This window comes from Agelaius phoeniceus, chromosome 1, assembly GCF_051311805.1.
Source record: "Agelaius phoeniceus isolate bAgePho1 chromosome 1, bAgePho1.hap1, whole genome shotgun sequence".
Classification (NCBI taxonomy): Eukaryota; Metazoa; Chordata; class Aves; order Passeriformes; family Icteridae; genus Agelaius; species Agelaius phoeniceus.
The window spans coordinates 14129612-14144993 of NC_135265.1; the positions used below are offsets into that span (position 1 = coordinate 14129612).

The 15382-nt window shown below is 38.5% G+C and overlaps 1 protein-coding gene across 12 annotated transcripts in view; it reads left to right on the forward strand.

Moving 5' to 3' along the window:
* The window catches only part of PARD3 (par-3 family cell polarity regulator), a 446494-nt gene that overhangs the window by 262443 nt on the left and 168669 nt on the right, over positions 1-15382 (forward strand). For all 12 annotated transcript variants that reach the window (XM_077173197.1, XM_077173317.1, XM_054645709.2 and 9 more), the window contains 2 exons: positions 6998-7186; positions 7665-7835. In XM_077173197.1, coding sequence (XP_077029312.1) covers positions 6998-7186; positions 7665-7835 — 360 coding nt within the window. The remainder of the gene's footprint in view (positions 1-6997; positions 7187-7664; positions 7836-15382) is intronic.

Here is a 15382-nt window from a genome sequence, read left to right on the forward strand (position 1 = left end):
ACCAGTTTCTATGACAGCCCAGATCAGAGTGTTGGCATTAGGGAGAGTAATGTAAGTAAAGTCAAGCAATGAACTTATTATAAGGAGAAGTAACAAACATGTGGATGTACTTAAACATGGGCTTTTGCAGAGCTTTGATTTCCATTTTAAATGAAAATCACATGCTTGAATTTTTATGCTTTGGAAAAGCATTTAATTTTTTTCTAAATCATATCTTAATCCATCCAAACCTTTAAACTGAAGTTATTTTTGCATGTGGAACATCTTTTTTGATATTAAACTAAATCCTTAAAATGGACATAACAGGAAATGCAGTGGGGCTGTTTTACAGTACTTTCATGAGTTAGCATTTTTGCCTATAAATACTTACCAAAGTTAATCCACGTCTAATACACAAAAAACTCTTCCTTGATGGGATTAAGATTAAAGCAGAGCACATTTCCCATAAAATCTCAGAATTCAGATCTAGTTTTTGATATTTAGCAGCTGCTGTTTGATTTGAATGAATGCAATCTTTGCCAGATGTGACATATTAACTTTGCTAATATGAATAATGACTCTCTGTATATGAGCAAATAAGATTCATTAGTGTTTATCTAACATATGACAGATATTAAAATTCTTAAGTCTAGGAAGATATAGAAAAAGAAAGCAAGCATAAGAATTCTGGTTGTGTAGTTGGCTCAAGCCCTGTATAATTTTCTAACCAGGTAAGTAGACACTTTAGGTCCTCAAAACCTATAATGCAACACAACTGTTTGATAAAAAAAAAACGAAAAAAAAGATAAATGGCCTTGTATTTTCAGGAGAAAACTGGGTTGGAGTGTGCATGCCACTACTGGATTATTAGGCAGGATTTTCTCTGCTGATGGAATTGCTCTAGTTATATTTTTCTTTAATGCCACCCCATGGTGGGATGCACCAGCTCTCAGTTACTCCTCCCAAGGAGGTCCCTCTACTGTTGTTGGGGAGGTGTGTTTCAGGCCACCTGCATTGCTCTGTTTTCAGTACCTCCAGCAGTAATACATTACATTTTTAGAAGTACTAAATGTCACCCCCCACAAAACTGTTGTTGACCAAAGAAGCTGTTTTGCATTTGTGTATGTGATGGCATAAGATGAGTGTTAGTCATCATTTTTTGTGTGCCTCAGTTTAGAGGGTGGCCTGATAAGACAGCAGTGTCACCCAGTTGAAGGGCAAAACAGTTTGAGTCACCCCTGATGTTAAGAATGTCTTTGCACAACAGCTAAGTGAAATCTCCTCTCTTGCATATATCCTGCTGCATTCTATTTTGTTACAATAATACAGAGACAAGTTTTATTGGTTTCCCAAACTGTAGGGCTTATGATTCCTTAGTATTCTGGCTACCTTATCAGAAATAATTAAAGAATGGATGCTGTATTAAAATCTTCTAAAGACTAAAAATATCTTGGAAAAAGCTGTTATGTTAGGTCAGAATTCCCCATTATTGGAACCCAATGACTAAACTTGGGATTTTGAAATTTCCAGTAGTTTTACAACCTACACTTCCTAGAGAGCTCTCACATCCACCAAACTCATCTTTTGAGAACTTCAGGTTTTCCATCTGGGTAAATTGTAAAGAGAGAAGACACATTTGTGAGACAGAAGGTTCATAGATGAACAAAATAGTATTTAAACAGTTGCTAACAGGACTGTAATGTTAGAAGGCTGCACACAACAGAACTTGAGACAGGTAAATTGAATAGTGAATGGGGTCACTCAAGTTGTTAGGTAGTGTTTGTGCTATAGTTAATTAATCAAATGAATGTCATTGTTGTGGTGTATATATATACACTTATAAGGGTGTGTAGTATGTGTGCATGCATATATGTGTGCATTCAAGAGCTTTGTGAAAGTTTTCATGCACATGTGTTTATATACATAACTGCAGATGCAGAGCTTTACTGATGGCTCTGTGAAAGGGAACAGGAGCACATTTCTGTACACATAGTCACAAAGTAATGTGCAGACAAGTTTCAGTGACTGAATAACTGCTGAGAAGGCAGCAGGTCTAAGCTTGCAAGAGAATGAACTTCACTGGAGAGAATGCTGCCAGACTTGCAGCAGCAGCGAGTCACTTAGGAAACCTGTCCTGACTTGACTGAAAATTGCTTCCCCCGTTAGGTGGGAGGAAGGTTTTCTTTGCAGTTCAGTTTCTGTTTTCACTCATCTCATACTGCTTACTCACCAGCTGAACCCTGATGAGGTCCTGCAGAGGGAGGAAGTCCCAAACAATAGTGTGTAAAACATGAACCCCCAGCTGCTTGAGAGAGGCGATTGTCCCACTCTGCTCCTCACTGGTCTGGCCTCACCTTGGAAATTGTGTGAAGTTTTGGGCACTACAGGATAAGAAAGTTCTGAAGCTATTAGAGAGTGTCCAAAGGAGAGCAACGAGGATGGTGAAGGGCCTTGAGGGGAAGCTGTGTGAGGAGCAGCTGAGGTCACTTGGTCTGTTCAGCCTGGAGGAGACCAGGGGGGAGACCTCATTGTGATCTTCAGCATCCTCCTGAGGGGAAAAGGAGGGGCAGATACTGGTCTCTTCTCTCTAGGATCTGTGACAGGACCTTAGGGAATGGCCTTAAGTTGTGTCTGGGGAGGTTTAGGCTGGGTATTAGGAAAAGATCTTTCACCCAGAGGGTGGTTGGGCACTGGAACAGCTCCCCAGGGCAGTGGGCACAGCACTGAGCCTGACAGAGTTCCAGAAGCATTTGGACAATGCTCTCAGGCACAGGGTGTGACTCTTGGGGTGTCCTGTACAGGCCCAGGACTTTGACTCAACAATCTTTCAGGGTCCCTTCCAACTCAACATATTCTGTAATTCTGTGATAAAAGGATAAAGAGGACTAGAGGCTGTTACTAGTATGATGAGAAAAGTAATGGCACTCTAACTGTTGAAGTCTACGTTAATGTTGTTTATAAAATTAAATCTGATTTTATGATTCAGATCAGAACTTAGGTAGAGGATAATGTTATATGGAAGAGAAAAACAATTCCCCCCCCCCCGTTTATCTATGGCTTGTTAAAATCTCTGTATATATCAAAACACTGCCATAAGTTTGCTCTAGTCAGGAAGTTTATCTTTAAATTTACAATATATTTATGTTGTATATAAAAAGTGAAAAACTTATCTCAAATGTCGTTTAGAATAAATTGATGCTAAATATGATTTTGAAGCCAAAAAAGTCACCTACATATTTTATCACCAATCAAATTTTTATTATAAATTACATACTTGAGCAGCTTCATTCATCCAACTGAAGTCATTTCAGATGACCTTTTCCTCAGCTGCCTCTGTCTGAACAGAATATTGTTCTGCTGTTAATTGTTTTGGACATAGTGTGTGAAAAATCTTAAGGGAGTTGAATTTTGTTGTTCAGGGTTCACAGTACATAATTTTGCTTGCATGTTTACTGCTGGCCTGTCAAAATATATGACGGAATAAATTTCTCCTACAGATCAACTAATCATGAAAATAGTGTTGAGGTGTTTGATTGACACAGTGAAGCTGTTAATTTAGAGAGTATCAAGATCAAATGGAAGCTACTGCAATTAAGAAGTGACTGTGTTCTCAGCAGAAAGTGTTTAATGCTGCATTTTAGATTTTTTGGTGCATTTTTATGCTGTCTCATGGATGTATTAGGGAATTTCTGTGATTTGTTAGATTTAAATACTTAATGTTCAACACAATTTCAGTGCAAATTTTACTCTTTTATAATAGCTGGTTTTATATTGATTGGGGAGAGTTGCTGTACATTTAATGTTTCTGTACTCTAAAGGGCTTTGGAGAACAAAGGATTCAGCCATTACAAGATTTTGCTGGGGCTTTTTTGTTTTGTTTTCATCTTTACAACTTTGGTTCAAAATATTGTAGTAGCAGGCTAAAAATCTTCCTTCCCATTTCTCTGTGACTGGCTTCTTTATGGCATGCCTAGAGTTTCTTTGTCACTATGTGGTACTGCTCCAAGGTTTGTATTATGAAGTTATATTCAATATATCATACGTAGTAAAACCTTCTTTGATACTGTGGTGTGGCACAAATGTTAAATTTGCTACTTTCATATCCATAGCTCTTGAAAGTTTATAGTTCAGTTTTTATTGAAAGCCACATTTTTAATGTTCTCCTTTTTTTTTTTTTGCTTTTCAACTTTACATTCAAGCATGCTGTTTCATACTGACAGGTGTCACACAGAGTCTGGAGGGCAAAAGGCTTCTTATGTCCCTAAAATTCCAGACACAGATATGGTGGAAAAGCAAGTGTGCTTAGGTGGGAAAAACTGTAGATATCCTACGAGGTCCCTAAAGAAATTTAATTTAGCCGTAGCCTAGTAGTGGTAATTTTCTTCCTTGGGTGAGTTGAGCAATTTTCTCATGCTTTCAGTACTTCTGATCCAGTGCTGAGGCTGCTGTTTCTCATTTTTTCATGAGCATGATCTGGTTACTCATGTACAGGTTTTGGCCTCACATGTCAGCTGCACACTCAGGTGTCTGTAGCCTGATACTGCCTTATTTCCTTATTCAAGATTGCAGGAAACAAGCAAGCATAAGCCTCACATTAAAGCAGTGCTGAACTGATAATGCAGCTCTTTGGTCTCACTGAAGAGAGGTAGGGTAGAGTCCATTAGCCAAGTCTTTGGGGATGCTTGTGAGATGCTCACTCCAATTGACCCTTTGTCATATAGAAATGCACCTGACAGGCCTGGGAGACTGCTTTGCTGCCTGAAGTTTTGGTGGATTGTTTGAAGATTAGAAAATACTGCAGGAAGAGGGAAATTGATTCTAAATTTATTTTAACAGTAGTAAACAAAAATTCAGTAAGCATATCTGCTTTCTTGGATAAGCCACACATCCTACCTTGGCTTTATCTCTCTTTTGACTTACAAGCTTTATTCTTACTACTATTTATTAAGGAATATGAAAGTGATCAGTGTTACAGAAACTGTAAGATCACATGCATCTATTTCAGATTGTTTTATTCTGCAGCCATTTGACAAAATGTGGTTTCAAATGTATGCTGGAGCTAGTGCTTCTGTGAGCCAAGCAGGAAAATTAGGGTGGTAATTTTCCCATAATTTGGGAAACATCTCATAGGTAGAGTGTTTTTCAATGGTCACAATTCACCTTTCCATTCCTCACAGCTAACATTGGTCATGCTGTTTTGTGTGGCCAAGAGATGTGTTTGAATAGTGGGATTCACAAGCAAGCCAGCCTAGCAATGGCATGTTGATAGGGGTATTTTAATTTTGTCATTGTTTTGGGGAGTTTTTTGGGTTTTTTGATGAACCATTGTGCTTAGTTAGAAGTAGAAGGAGTCTAGTGCAAAGGGAAGGGCTGGTGAACACATGAAGGTTCACACTTTTAACAAATGGGAAAAGATAAAACTCCTGTTTTTCTTCCCTCAGCTGTCACGGCTCTCTCAGCAGTCTGACTGCCTTCCCATGTGACATTTTTGCACTGCATTTCTAGGTCAATGGTGACACAACTAGCATGCTTGTGCCCAAATTGATCATCTCAGTCTGCTGTACTCCACATGGCTTTCACATCTCTCTTTGCCATAGGCTGTGTTTGCATTTCCTCAAGTCTTAAGAAACAGGGACAGCTCAGCAGGCGCACGTTAACTTCTCATACGTGTTCTCACTCATATGAGTGAGCTTTGCAAATAGATCAGTGATGTGGGAAAAGTTGGTATAAAATCAGTGTCAGAAACAGAGGTGACATGTTGCTAAGAAAATTTGGCCAGATTAATTCTTCCAGAGAAGAACTGCTGATGCTGGACACTAGTGTGCACCTTCTGCTGTATGTTCTCTTTCTCCTTCATGCGGGTGAAAAAAGCTCCGGCACAGTCGGGTTCACAAGCAGAGAATCATGCCTTTAAGGGTGTGACTTTTTTTGTTCATTGATAAAGTTATCACCAAAAGTGGTTATAACCACTTTGTTAGATTTGAAAGAGGATCAGAATTAAGTGAACAGCATCTACTGTAAGAGATAGGGCTGGTGAACAGCCTGTCCCTCCCATTCCTCCCTTTGTCAGAAGTCTCTTGGACATGAACACTGCTCCTCAGGGCATGGCCCCTTTCATTCCTGGGTGTTGTGCTCATGCTGCTGCTCCCCATGAGTGTCACTGCTCTCTGGGGACACTGCCAGGTCTCTGGTCCCAGCCTGTTGCCGCCCTGCATTTGGCAGGAGGTGAAGGGTGAGGCCAGTCACCTGTGCTTGTGTGGCTTTTGGATGCATGGAAAGGTGTCACTGAGCAGCTCCTTGCTGGCAGCTGTGGCAGGCCTGTGACTGTAATTCAGGGTGCTTAAAACCTGGGATTTTCCCAGCCAGGCTAAAACTGGGTGTTGAGGACAACAAAGATCCAGAGAGGTGGGTAAGAGGACAGAGGTGAAGGGCAGAGCTGGGAAAAGCAGGAAAACTGGCACTCAGAGCTGGATTTAGCCTGGCAACACCAGAGAGATGGGCTTTTGCAGATCTCAGCTCGTTTTATTTAAAATTATCTGTGTTTTTCCTAACATAGATAATTTAAAATAAAACGAGGGGAACAAGTAAGTTTTGAATTTAATTTTCTTGCACTTAGTTTCTCCCTAAGACTGCAAAGCTCCATAGATGATGATGGTCCTTTAAAAATTCTGTAGGTTTGCAAGTAGGAAAATATTTCTGATAAAGCTCTCTTTTGGCTAATGAAAGAGCAGCTTACATGTGAGTTAGTATTGATGGCAGATTCAGTAATGACATGTAATGCAATTACTTTACTAGAGAGAGAAGCACTTAGACACATATTTAAGATATTTCTGAACCTAGGCGTCAGCTGGAGGTGATTGAAAATACACTATTTCTGCAGATTTCTTCACATAATTACTGTGGAAAATATTGTGGCATTGTAGTAAAAAGCAGAGAGTTTTGAATGCTAATAGCTGTAGGGGGAAGAGAATTCCCAGAGAAATTCTGTTCTATAATCCCATGCTAATCTCCCCAACAGAAAGCAGAAGAAGAGGAGCTTGTCCTCACACCTGATGGCACCAGGGAATTCCTCACTTTTGAAGTTCCACTGAATGACTCTGGGTCAGCTGGGCTCGGCGTGAGTGTCAAAGGTAACCGGTCAAAAGAAAACCACGCTGATTTAGGAATCTTCGTCAAGTCCATCATTAACGGTGGAGCAGCATCCAAGGTAAGAGGGAATATCTGTGTCCTTTGGTCTTCCTAGGTTTTCCATAATAAGTTATTTTGAAAATATCCATAGATCAAAGAGGAGTGAGATCTCTAGTGTTCACCAATTATACCATCAGAGGTAACATTTAGATTTCTACTCACGTGTTTGCACGTCCCAGGATTTAAACAGCCCTAACAGATTCGGGAAGAAGCGAGCCATCTCTGGTACAGTTCCATTAGTATGCTGTTTGAGCAAACAGATTATGATAATAGCTTTCAGTGCAAATCTGTAATTGGAATAGACATTTCCTATAGTGGCTGCAATGGAAGCTATTATTGCAGTGTTCATTTCCCCATAAACCCTAAGGACTAAGTATAGTTGGTTGAATGTTTTTCTTTTGATTTGTGGTTTGTTTTTTTTTTTTTTATTCTCTCCAGTAGACAAAGCTTCCTTTGTGTGTGTTTCATGTAACTATCTATACTTTTTACTTTTCCAGGATGGCAGGCTTCGAGTGAATGATCAACTAATAGCAGTTAATGGAGAATCATTATTGGGCAAAACAAATCAAGATGCTATGGAAACCTTAAGGCGGTCCATGTCCACTGAAGGGAACAAACGAGGAATGATTCAGCTCATTGTGGCGAGGCGAATAAGTAAATGCAATGAGGTAATGAGCTTTTGATATTGGGATTGACAATTTTCACTTCTGAGGTATTTGTGTTTACAGGAGATGTCATGTTTCCTCTGGGAGTTGAAAAATAATATCTGAGAAGCTAAAGAAAGAGAGAACTACAGAATTATCTGAATTTCAGTGTTAGACATGCTAACGTTATTACTGATCAATAAAGTTTTTCTTTCGAGAATTTTTGTCAATGAAAAACAGGAAACACTGAATAAAACTATATTGATTTTGTAATTGGATCTCACTGTTTACGTGATTTTTGTTCAGTGGAGTTTTTTATGGAGGTCTATTAGATCTTTCATTTATAGACTTTGTGTTAACTGACTTGTTTCTTTGTCACTTCCAGTTTTTTTTAAATAAGAGTAGAGCTCTTATGTTTCATTATTATATTTTATCTAAACAAAAGTTTCATGTATAGATTCCACAAAACTTTGTCTTGGCCTTAATTGTGGGGGAGGTTGAACTACTGAATTCAGGGTGAAGTGGTGATTCTTTTGATGATTTGCAACTTTGTCTTCTCTAGTGCAATAATAATGTGTTGATGTTTTGAAATATATTCATGATTTCTAATAGTTTATCTTCTATTTAATGTAAATAATGCTATATACTAGGAATATATGGACATATAATGAGAAGGACTGATGTTGGGGGAGAACTGAATTAGACTCAGAACAAATTAAAGAAAGGACTGAGTTAAATAGGATACAGCTGAATGGCGTGTCAGAAAAGCATCTCTTTTTTAGAAATCTAAAAGTCATTTCTTTCATTCTTGCTAAAATAGTAAGGTCTTACCAGGAATGTTATTTCTTGATCATCATGCTTCAAAAATCATGTGCACAAATTGGTTTAGTATCACTGCTCCTGCCTAGGGGAAAAAAGAATGCTTTACTTTTTAATGCATAAATCTAACCTTCAGAAAAAATCAGTCCATAGTTTATTATAAAATCATTTCTGAAAAAGTCACCAGTCTTTTTAAAAGTGTTAAGCTTCTCTTGACTAACTGCTTATACAAAGTTTTACTTGTACAATGCATGTTTATATATGCACACTGCTAGAAAGCCAGCTTGGATTGCTGCAAATATGTCTTGCTGAAAACGTGTCTTGCTTAGTGTTGAAGGGATTCTGACCTTTTTGGATGTGGTGATGTCCTTATCTAGGCCTAATTCAGAGTGTCCTTTGGAGACTGTTCCTTATTTTTACCCAATTTCCAGTTTATAGATGCTACTACGTATTATTACAGAAAAAGGGTGAAATATTTTACACTATTTCTGTGTTTAGGATTTTTTTCCTAAAAGGATGTAGAAGATGATCCCTTTTCTCCTACTGAAAGTCTTCTTGATTGAATTAATCCAGACAGTGTTTGTAAACACAAAGGAGGTAATCCAGCAGTAATGAAACAAAGACATTTCTCCTTGAATCCAGCACAATTTTTACTCGTTCAAGAGTAGCTTGGTCCCCTATATCTGCTCGACATGTAGTATGATTTATTTTGCAGAAATCAGGTGCCAAAAGCAGCACAGCTGACTGCAATATATGTGCTTCAAGATAAAAGAACTGATTGTGGAAACAGATTTAGATACACTGAAATGTACCTACACAAGGGCAGGATAGGCACTGTCTTTCTGGGCCTCCTTTACAGTTTTTTGTGCATTTTCCCAACTCTTTAAGAAGCTGGCAAGATCAGCTATAATGATTAGGAAAGCATTGATATGTCACTATTGCTGTAGTAATCATCTCTACAAAGTAATTTTTGTAAGTAATTTTTCCTAGGAATTATTGCTTTTATCACACTTATCCAAAGGAAATACCATGTCAATACTTTTTGCATATTTTAATATGATGAAAGAATGACTTGCATGGGTATAAAGCTGTTTACCTGCTGAGCTAGCAGTATGCAAGAAGTCACTTTTCTGGAAGTCTTGCAATGCCCAGACTTCAATGAAATGAAAAGCAAAGAGAGGTTTTTTTCTTGGTATTTTGCAATTAAATCCTATATCCTCTTTCAAGAATGTGACCGATTTAAGCTTTAGATATTATTAAGCTGATGTGACACAGATCAGCTGTGATAATGTTATTTCTGAATGTTGCAGGAATGCCATATATGAGTACAGTTTTTAGTCAGCTCAGTCCCTCAGTGCTGGCTGTGGGGCCTGAAAACTGGCTGGAGACAGCATCACCTCAGTGGCTGGCCTTGTCTTGGCTATATTATGCTTAATTTAGCAACACAGATTGCTTAGACATGCTGGTATACAAATTTTCCCCTTGGAACGTTCCAGTAACCACCAGGAAAGATTTTTAGTATTAGAACACAAAAAGAAATGACATTTGACTGGTGGCAAATTCAGGAGCTTGCAGATTAGAAGCAAAAGCATAAAAAGGGCACACCCTTATCTTAATAGCTCCCACCTTTTCTCACCATAGAAGCACAGAATCATTTAGATCAAAGACTATTGACTCCAACCATTAACCCAGCACTGCCAAGGCCACCCCTAAACCATATTGCCAAGTGCCACATCTACCTACAGATGTTTTAAAGACCTGCAGAATGCAGCCACTTCCCTGGGCATCTTGTTCTAAAGCTTGACTCTGCTTTTCATGAAATATTTTACTTAATATCCAGTCTAAATCTTCCCTGGCACAACTGGTGACTCTTTCCTCTTGTCCTATCACTTTTTACCTGGGAGAAAGCACCAACCCCCACCTGTCTAAATCCTCCTTTTAGGCAGTTGTAGAGAGCAAAGAGGTCTCTCCTTAGCCTTCTCTTTTCTCCAGGCTAAATGCCCCCAGCTCCTCAGAAAGGGGGGTTACTGGTTTAATTAAATATAAAAAGAAATGTTCAACTTTTGAGAAAGCATGTCCCAGTGTTTTCTATGCTCTTCTCCCTCTTTTTGTTTTTCAAAGGAGTCACCATAAGAAACCAGCAGGTAAAAATATCCTGTTCAACTGATTTGTTTCCTTTGTTGATTCAGCATCGTATGTGTCCACTTTGTAGACAAAAACATAGCTTTGTTTCTTGTTAGTCTGAACTACAGTTAAGTGGAACTGGTTTGGTGTTATTCCATTTTGCGTGTCACCAAGAACAGTGTTCACTCTGCTCTATTCCAGTGTCCTGTGAAGTCAGGTCTTGGCTGATTCTCTGCCACACCATGGAGCATCCACAGGTGTCTCAAAAGGGAAATCTGTGCAAGGGGTGATAATGCCAATGCAGAAATAATTGTGCTAAACATCTGGATGATAAAAGCAGTTGCTCTCTGGATGATAAAAAAATACCTCAACAAAATAACAGCAAAAAGAACAAAAAAAACCCCAAGTCTTTTTTTCCCCTGCCATCAAGTCCAGGAATTGTTTTGCATTTGTGAAGTCAATCTGACTTCCTTTGAGATAGACTACACAGTCTGCTTCTTTCTTTGGTAAAACTGAGTTTGAGTTGGATTTTTAAGGCAGTTAGTGGTATGAAACTGTTCTTTTGGTTTTAATGTTAATTTTCATAATCACCCCTCGGAATTGCTGAGGAGGGAGAATTAATTTTGCGGCATGATTCTGCAGAGTGTTGTTTCTGCATGTTTCAATTTATACTAGGATTTTGGTGTAGTTTTGTGTTTTGTTTGCTGTCTAGAAGTGAGTGACAGAACCTCTGTTGTCCTGGGTTGAGAGAGGCAGAACAGTTGCTTCTGATCTGCTGCAGAGGCACTGTCTTTGTCAGAGAGTTTTCTTTGGCTTCTTGAACATGAAACTGTTTCAAAACTTGAAGTGACCTCGGATACTCCTTTCCCATGCCATCATTATTCTCAAACAGCTTCACAAGTTTTCATGTTGTAAACTGAGCCTTCAGAGCAATTGTAGCAACAATGTAAATGTACATAAATACCATAAGAGTATTATCTTGACTTCAGACAGGCAGGGAAGAGATAATTTATATCATCAGCCCTTCTATAACTGTAGTCAAAAGAGACCACAAACTTCCCAGAAGGTTAAAAGAGATTTTGTGCTGCTGTGGTTTTGCTGAAGATTTGCCTGTAGGAAGAATTTTCATTGACTCACCAGAAGATAGTGTGTAATCCATCCAGGTTTTCAAGTGAATTGTCTTGTAGTAAATATTGATATAAGCATGGAGTGTTAGTTATGAATGAGCTCTAAGGCAAAGCTGTGCATCCTAGTTTTTCTCCTGTTTGCATTATGTCTATACAGAGTACAGCAATGTGGAATTCTGCAAGCTGCACTACTACAAACCTTGCAAAATTGTGTTTAATAACTCAGCCACTCCAGATAAAAACACACACTGAATATTTGATGGACACTATTATATTAGTGTAACAAAAATATTTAATTTGGGATTTGGCTATATCTAGGGTTCCCTTGCTCCCCATTTAAAAAAAGTTAAACATTCTGTTACGTTCTGTGTTTTCAGCTTCCAGCCTTGCTTGTGAACTCGTCAAGTTTCCTACATAAGCATGGAGAGATTCTTTAAGGCACATTTCCAAAGCTGTGAAAACAGTGGGGAAAAATGGAGAGAATAACAATAATATTGACTTGATATTCATATATGGCCAGTTTTTAACACGTCATTTTTCAGAAGAGGCAGCCATCAGCTTTTTAGATTTTTAGCTCAGGTTTGAAATTTTTTAAATTGCTCAGATTTAAGGCGAAACAGTGGAGTTCCTTGTGCTGTGTTCTGTTAATTAGTGATGCTGTTGTGATTAGCCTTTATGGGCAAACAGCTGGCGGCTGCATCGCCAGAACGTGCTCAGCACTCGGGCACAACTGCCAGGCACATCCCTGCAGCTGGTGTGTGCTCCATGTGCTGATTGAAGAAAATAAAGGTAATTGTTACTTTTGGAATCCTGTGCTTTTCAGTCCTGCAACCTGGACAGCTTAGAGACACAGATTGCTTGTCTGCACTCTGTTCATGTCACAGGCAGGCAGCACTTGTCTGCCATTAAGTGAGAGAGCATCACCATTTTCCTCAAAATGAGAAATTTCAAGGGGTTTTCTTGTTTAGACCTCCCCCCCCCTTTTTTTTTTTTTGACAGAATGAATATTTTGCCAAACCTGCCTGAAATGAAGCTTTGCAAATGATTTGCAGATCCCCAGATTTCTTCATGCATGTCTGTTCATTTTTTTCTCCCTTTGAAAATGAGCAAACTGGGAAGCAGAGTCCTGATTCCAGTTCGTATAAGGACCTCATCATTCATGAAATAAATTGACTGATAGATCACTGAGAGTTTGCAAATGAGTAGTTTCATTATAAGAGAAACAAGCAAGCATCTTTTCTTTTCCAGTGTGTGTGCAAGTATAAAATATTCAGCATCATTTTCCCCTGCATGCATTGCCGAGTTAGCTACATTGAAATGTAGGTGACAGGTTTGTTTTTTCTTTCTCACTAGATTAGTCTTGTGATGACCTTTTGGAATTTAACTGTCAAAAAGTCTTTAGCATCTCCTCCAAACACAGTGATTTCCCTGTTCATTCCCATCTCCAACTCATTGATAAAGCTCTTTATCAATTTAAGCTATTCCCAGCTCTGATTCCTAGGGGAATCTACAACTCTTCTCCATCCTGAAGATCAATCTTTGTGTCCAATTCTTTAGCCAGTTTTCAACCCAGAAAATGAAAATTTAGTCCAGTCCTATGAAAACTTAGTTTCTTTAATGCCTTTGATATTGATGCTTTGATATAGGTTAATAGTATTTTAAAAGTATCTATGTTGGAAAATAAAGCTGTTGTATTTTGAACATCTTAACCACAGTATACACAGATAAGAAGGAAAAAGAAAGCCTGGAGAATAATTCTGTGTGACAGGAAGAGCTTCAGCATTCTGCATGCAGTGTCGTATATAGTAAATTTGTGTACCGACTTCTTTAACACCCATAACACTTGCATTCCTATATTTGGACAATTTATTTTCTGAAGGAAAAATGGAGTCTGATTCTTGTTTCATTAAAAAAAAAGTTTGTTTATGCTTTGAATATTTTGGCACTCTTCTTATGCAAAAGCCTTTTTCATATTTATGTACATAACTTCAAATAGGATGGATGGTGGTGTTTAAGTAAAAGGGACTGCATTATTTGTCCTTTTATCATCTAGTTAAGCAGCAGCTGGGCTAGCTGGTACAGACAGTACTTGAGCAAACAGCTGTTTTTTATCTGAATATAAAGGGTCAGGGTAGAGCCTTTTTTTATTTAAAAAAAAATTATACTGGCTTTTTAAATTTAAGAGAATGGATAGAAAAGGAGCTACAGGCAATCTGTAGCATGGGAGGTTTTATTGCATTTTTACAAATATGATCATTTAGTGCAGGTCAGTGCTAGGATCCCGAGAGGGAACTCTCTCTTTTCAGTCTAGAGAGAAGAAAAATCAGGGGATCTTTACCAGTCAGTGTCTATAAATACCTGATGAAAGTAATAAAGAAGTAATAAAGAATACTGATCCAGACTCTTCTCAGGGCTGCCCAGTGCCAGGACAAGAAGCAACAGACACAAATACAAGAAATTTCTTTACACATAAGAAAAAAAAAAAAATCCTTCTTAGAGGTCAACACTGGCACAACTTGCCCTGAGAGGCTGAGGAGTCTCTGATCTTGGAGATATTCAAAACCCAGCTGGGCAGGGCACTGTGCAACCTGCTCTTGCAGACCTTGCTTTGGGCAGGAGGTTGGATTAGATAATCTCCAGTGGTTTCATCCACCCTCAGTTGGTCTGGGACTCTGAACTGGCACACCAAGGGGTGCTCCAGCAGCTGTTGACAGGGGGCCAGTTGCCACAGGATTCTTTTCTTGCCAGGCCTTTAATGAAGCTAGGAATTTGTACAGCTTTGTTTATGTTTCCCACTCTTTATCAGTCCATCAAATCAAATTATACCAGATAGCACTGAGAGTGGCTAAGAGAAGAAGCTAGAATGTGTAATTCCAGCTCTTTATTAGAAACATATCACGAAGAACAAGTCTATTTGAACTGCAGTCTTGCTTTGGACTGTTGGACTGTTTGTCTTGCCCACAACAACAGTTTGCAAATTCTATGTTTCTTTTCTTGCACAGACTTTCTGTTAACCATGTAAGGAAAAGGCATTTTGGGGATTTTGTGACAGCCGATTGTCTAATTTTAGGTGTTTTATAAAAGACATTCTCTCTTCTGTAGAATGTTTGTGTAGCTGGCTGTCAATGCCCTTGTTTAAACTCAACTTTTAAGATGCTAATTTAAAAATTGATAAGGTTTTACTCATGGAAATGATAAAATATATGATTCACTTTACAAAACATGGCCATATAAATGCAACACTCCTGCTATTTCTTTTATTTATTCTGGACTTTACTGTATTACCAGGAATGAATTTCTATATATTTCTTTGCTTCTGAACTATCTTCTTGTCAGTGTCTTTCTGAAAATCCCTTGAGATTTCTACAAATGAATCTGAAAGTTGATGGCTTGTCACACGAAGGACTGTGTGATATTGCTCACTAAAAGCTGGACACTTGTTACATAAAGTCATCAATATAGCACTGGGAGAATAAATCCCAAAGCACTTTGATATTTTCA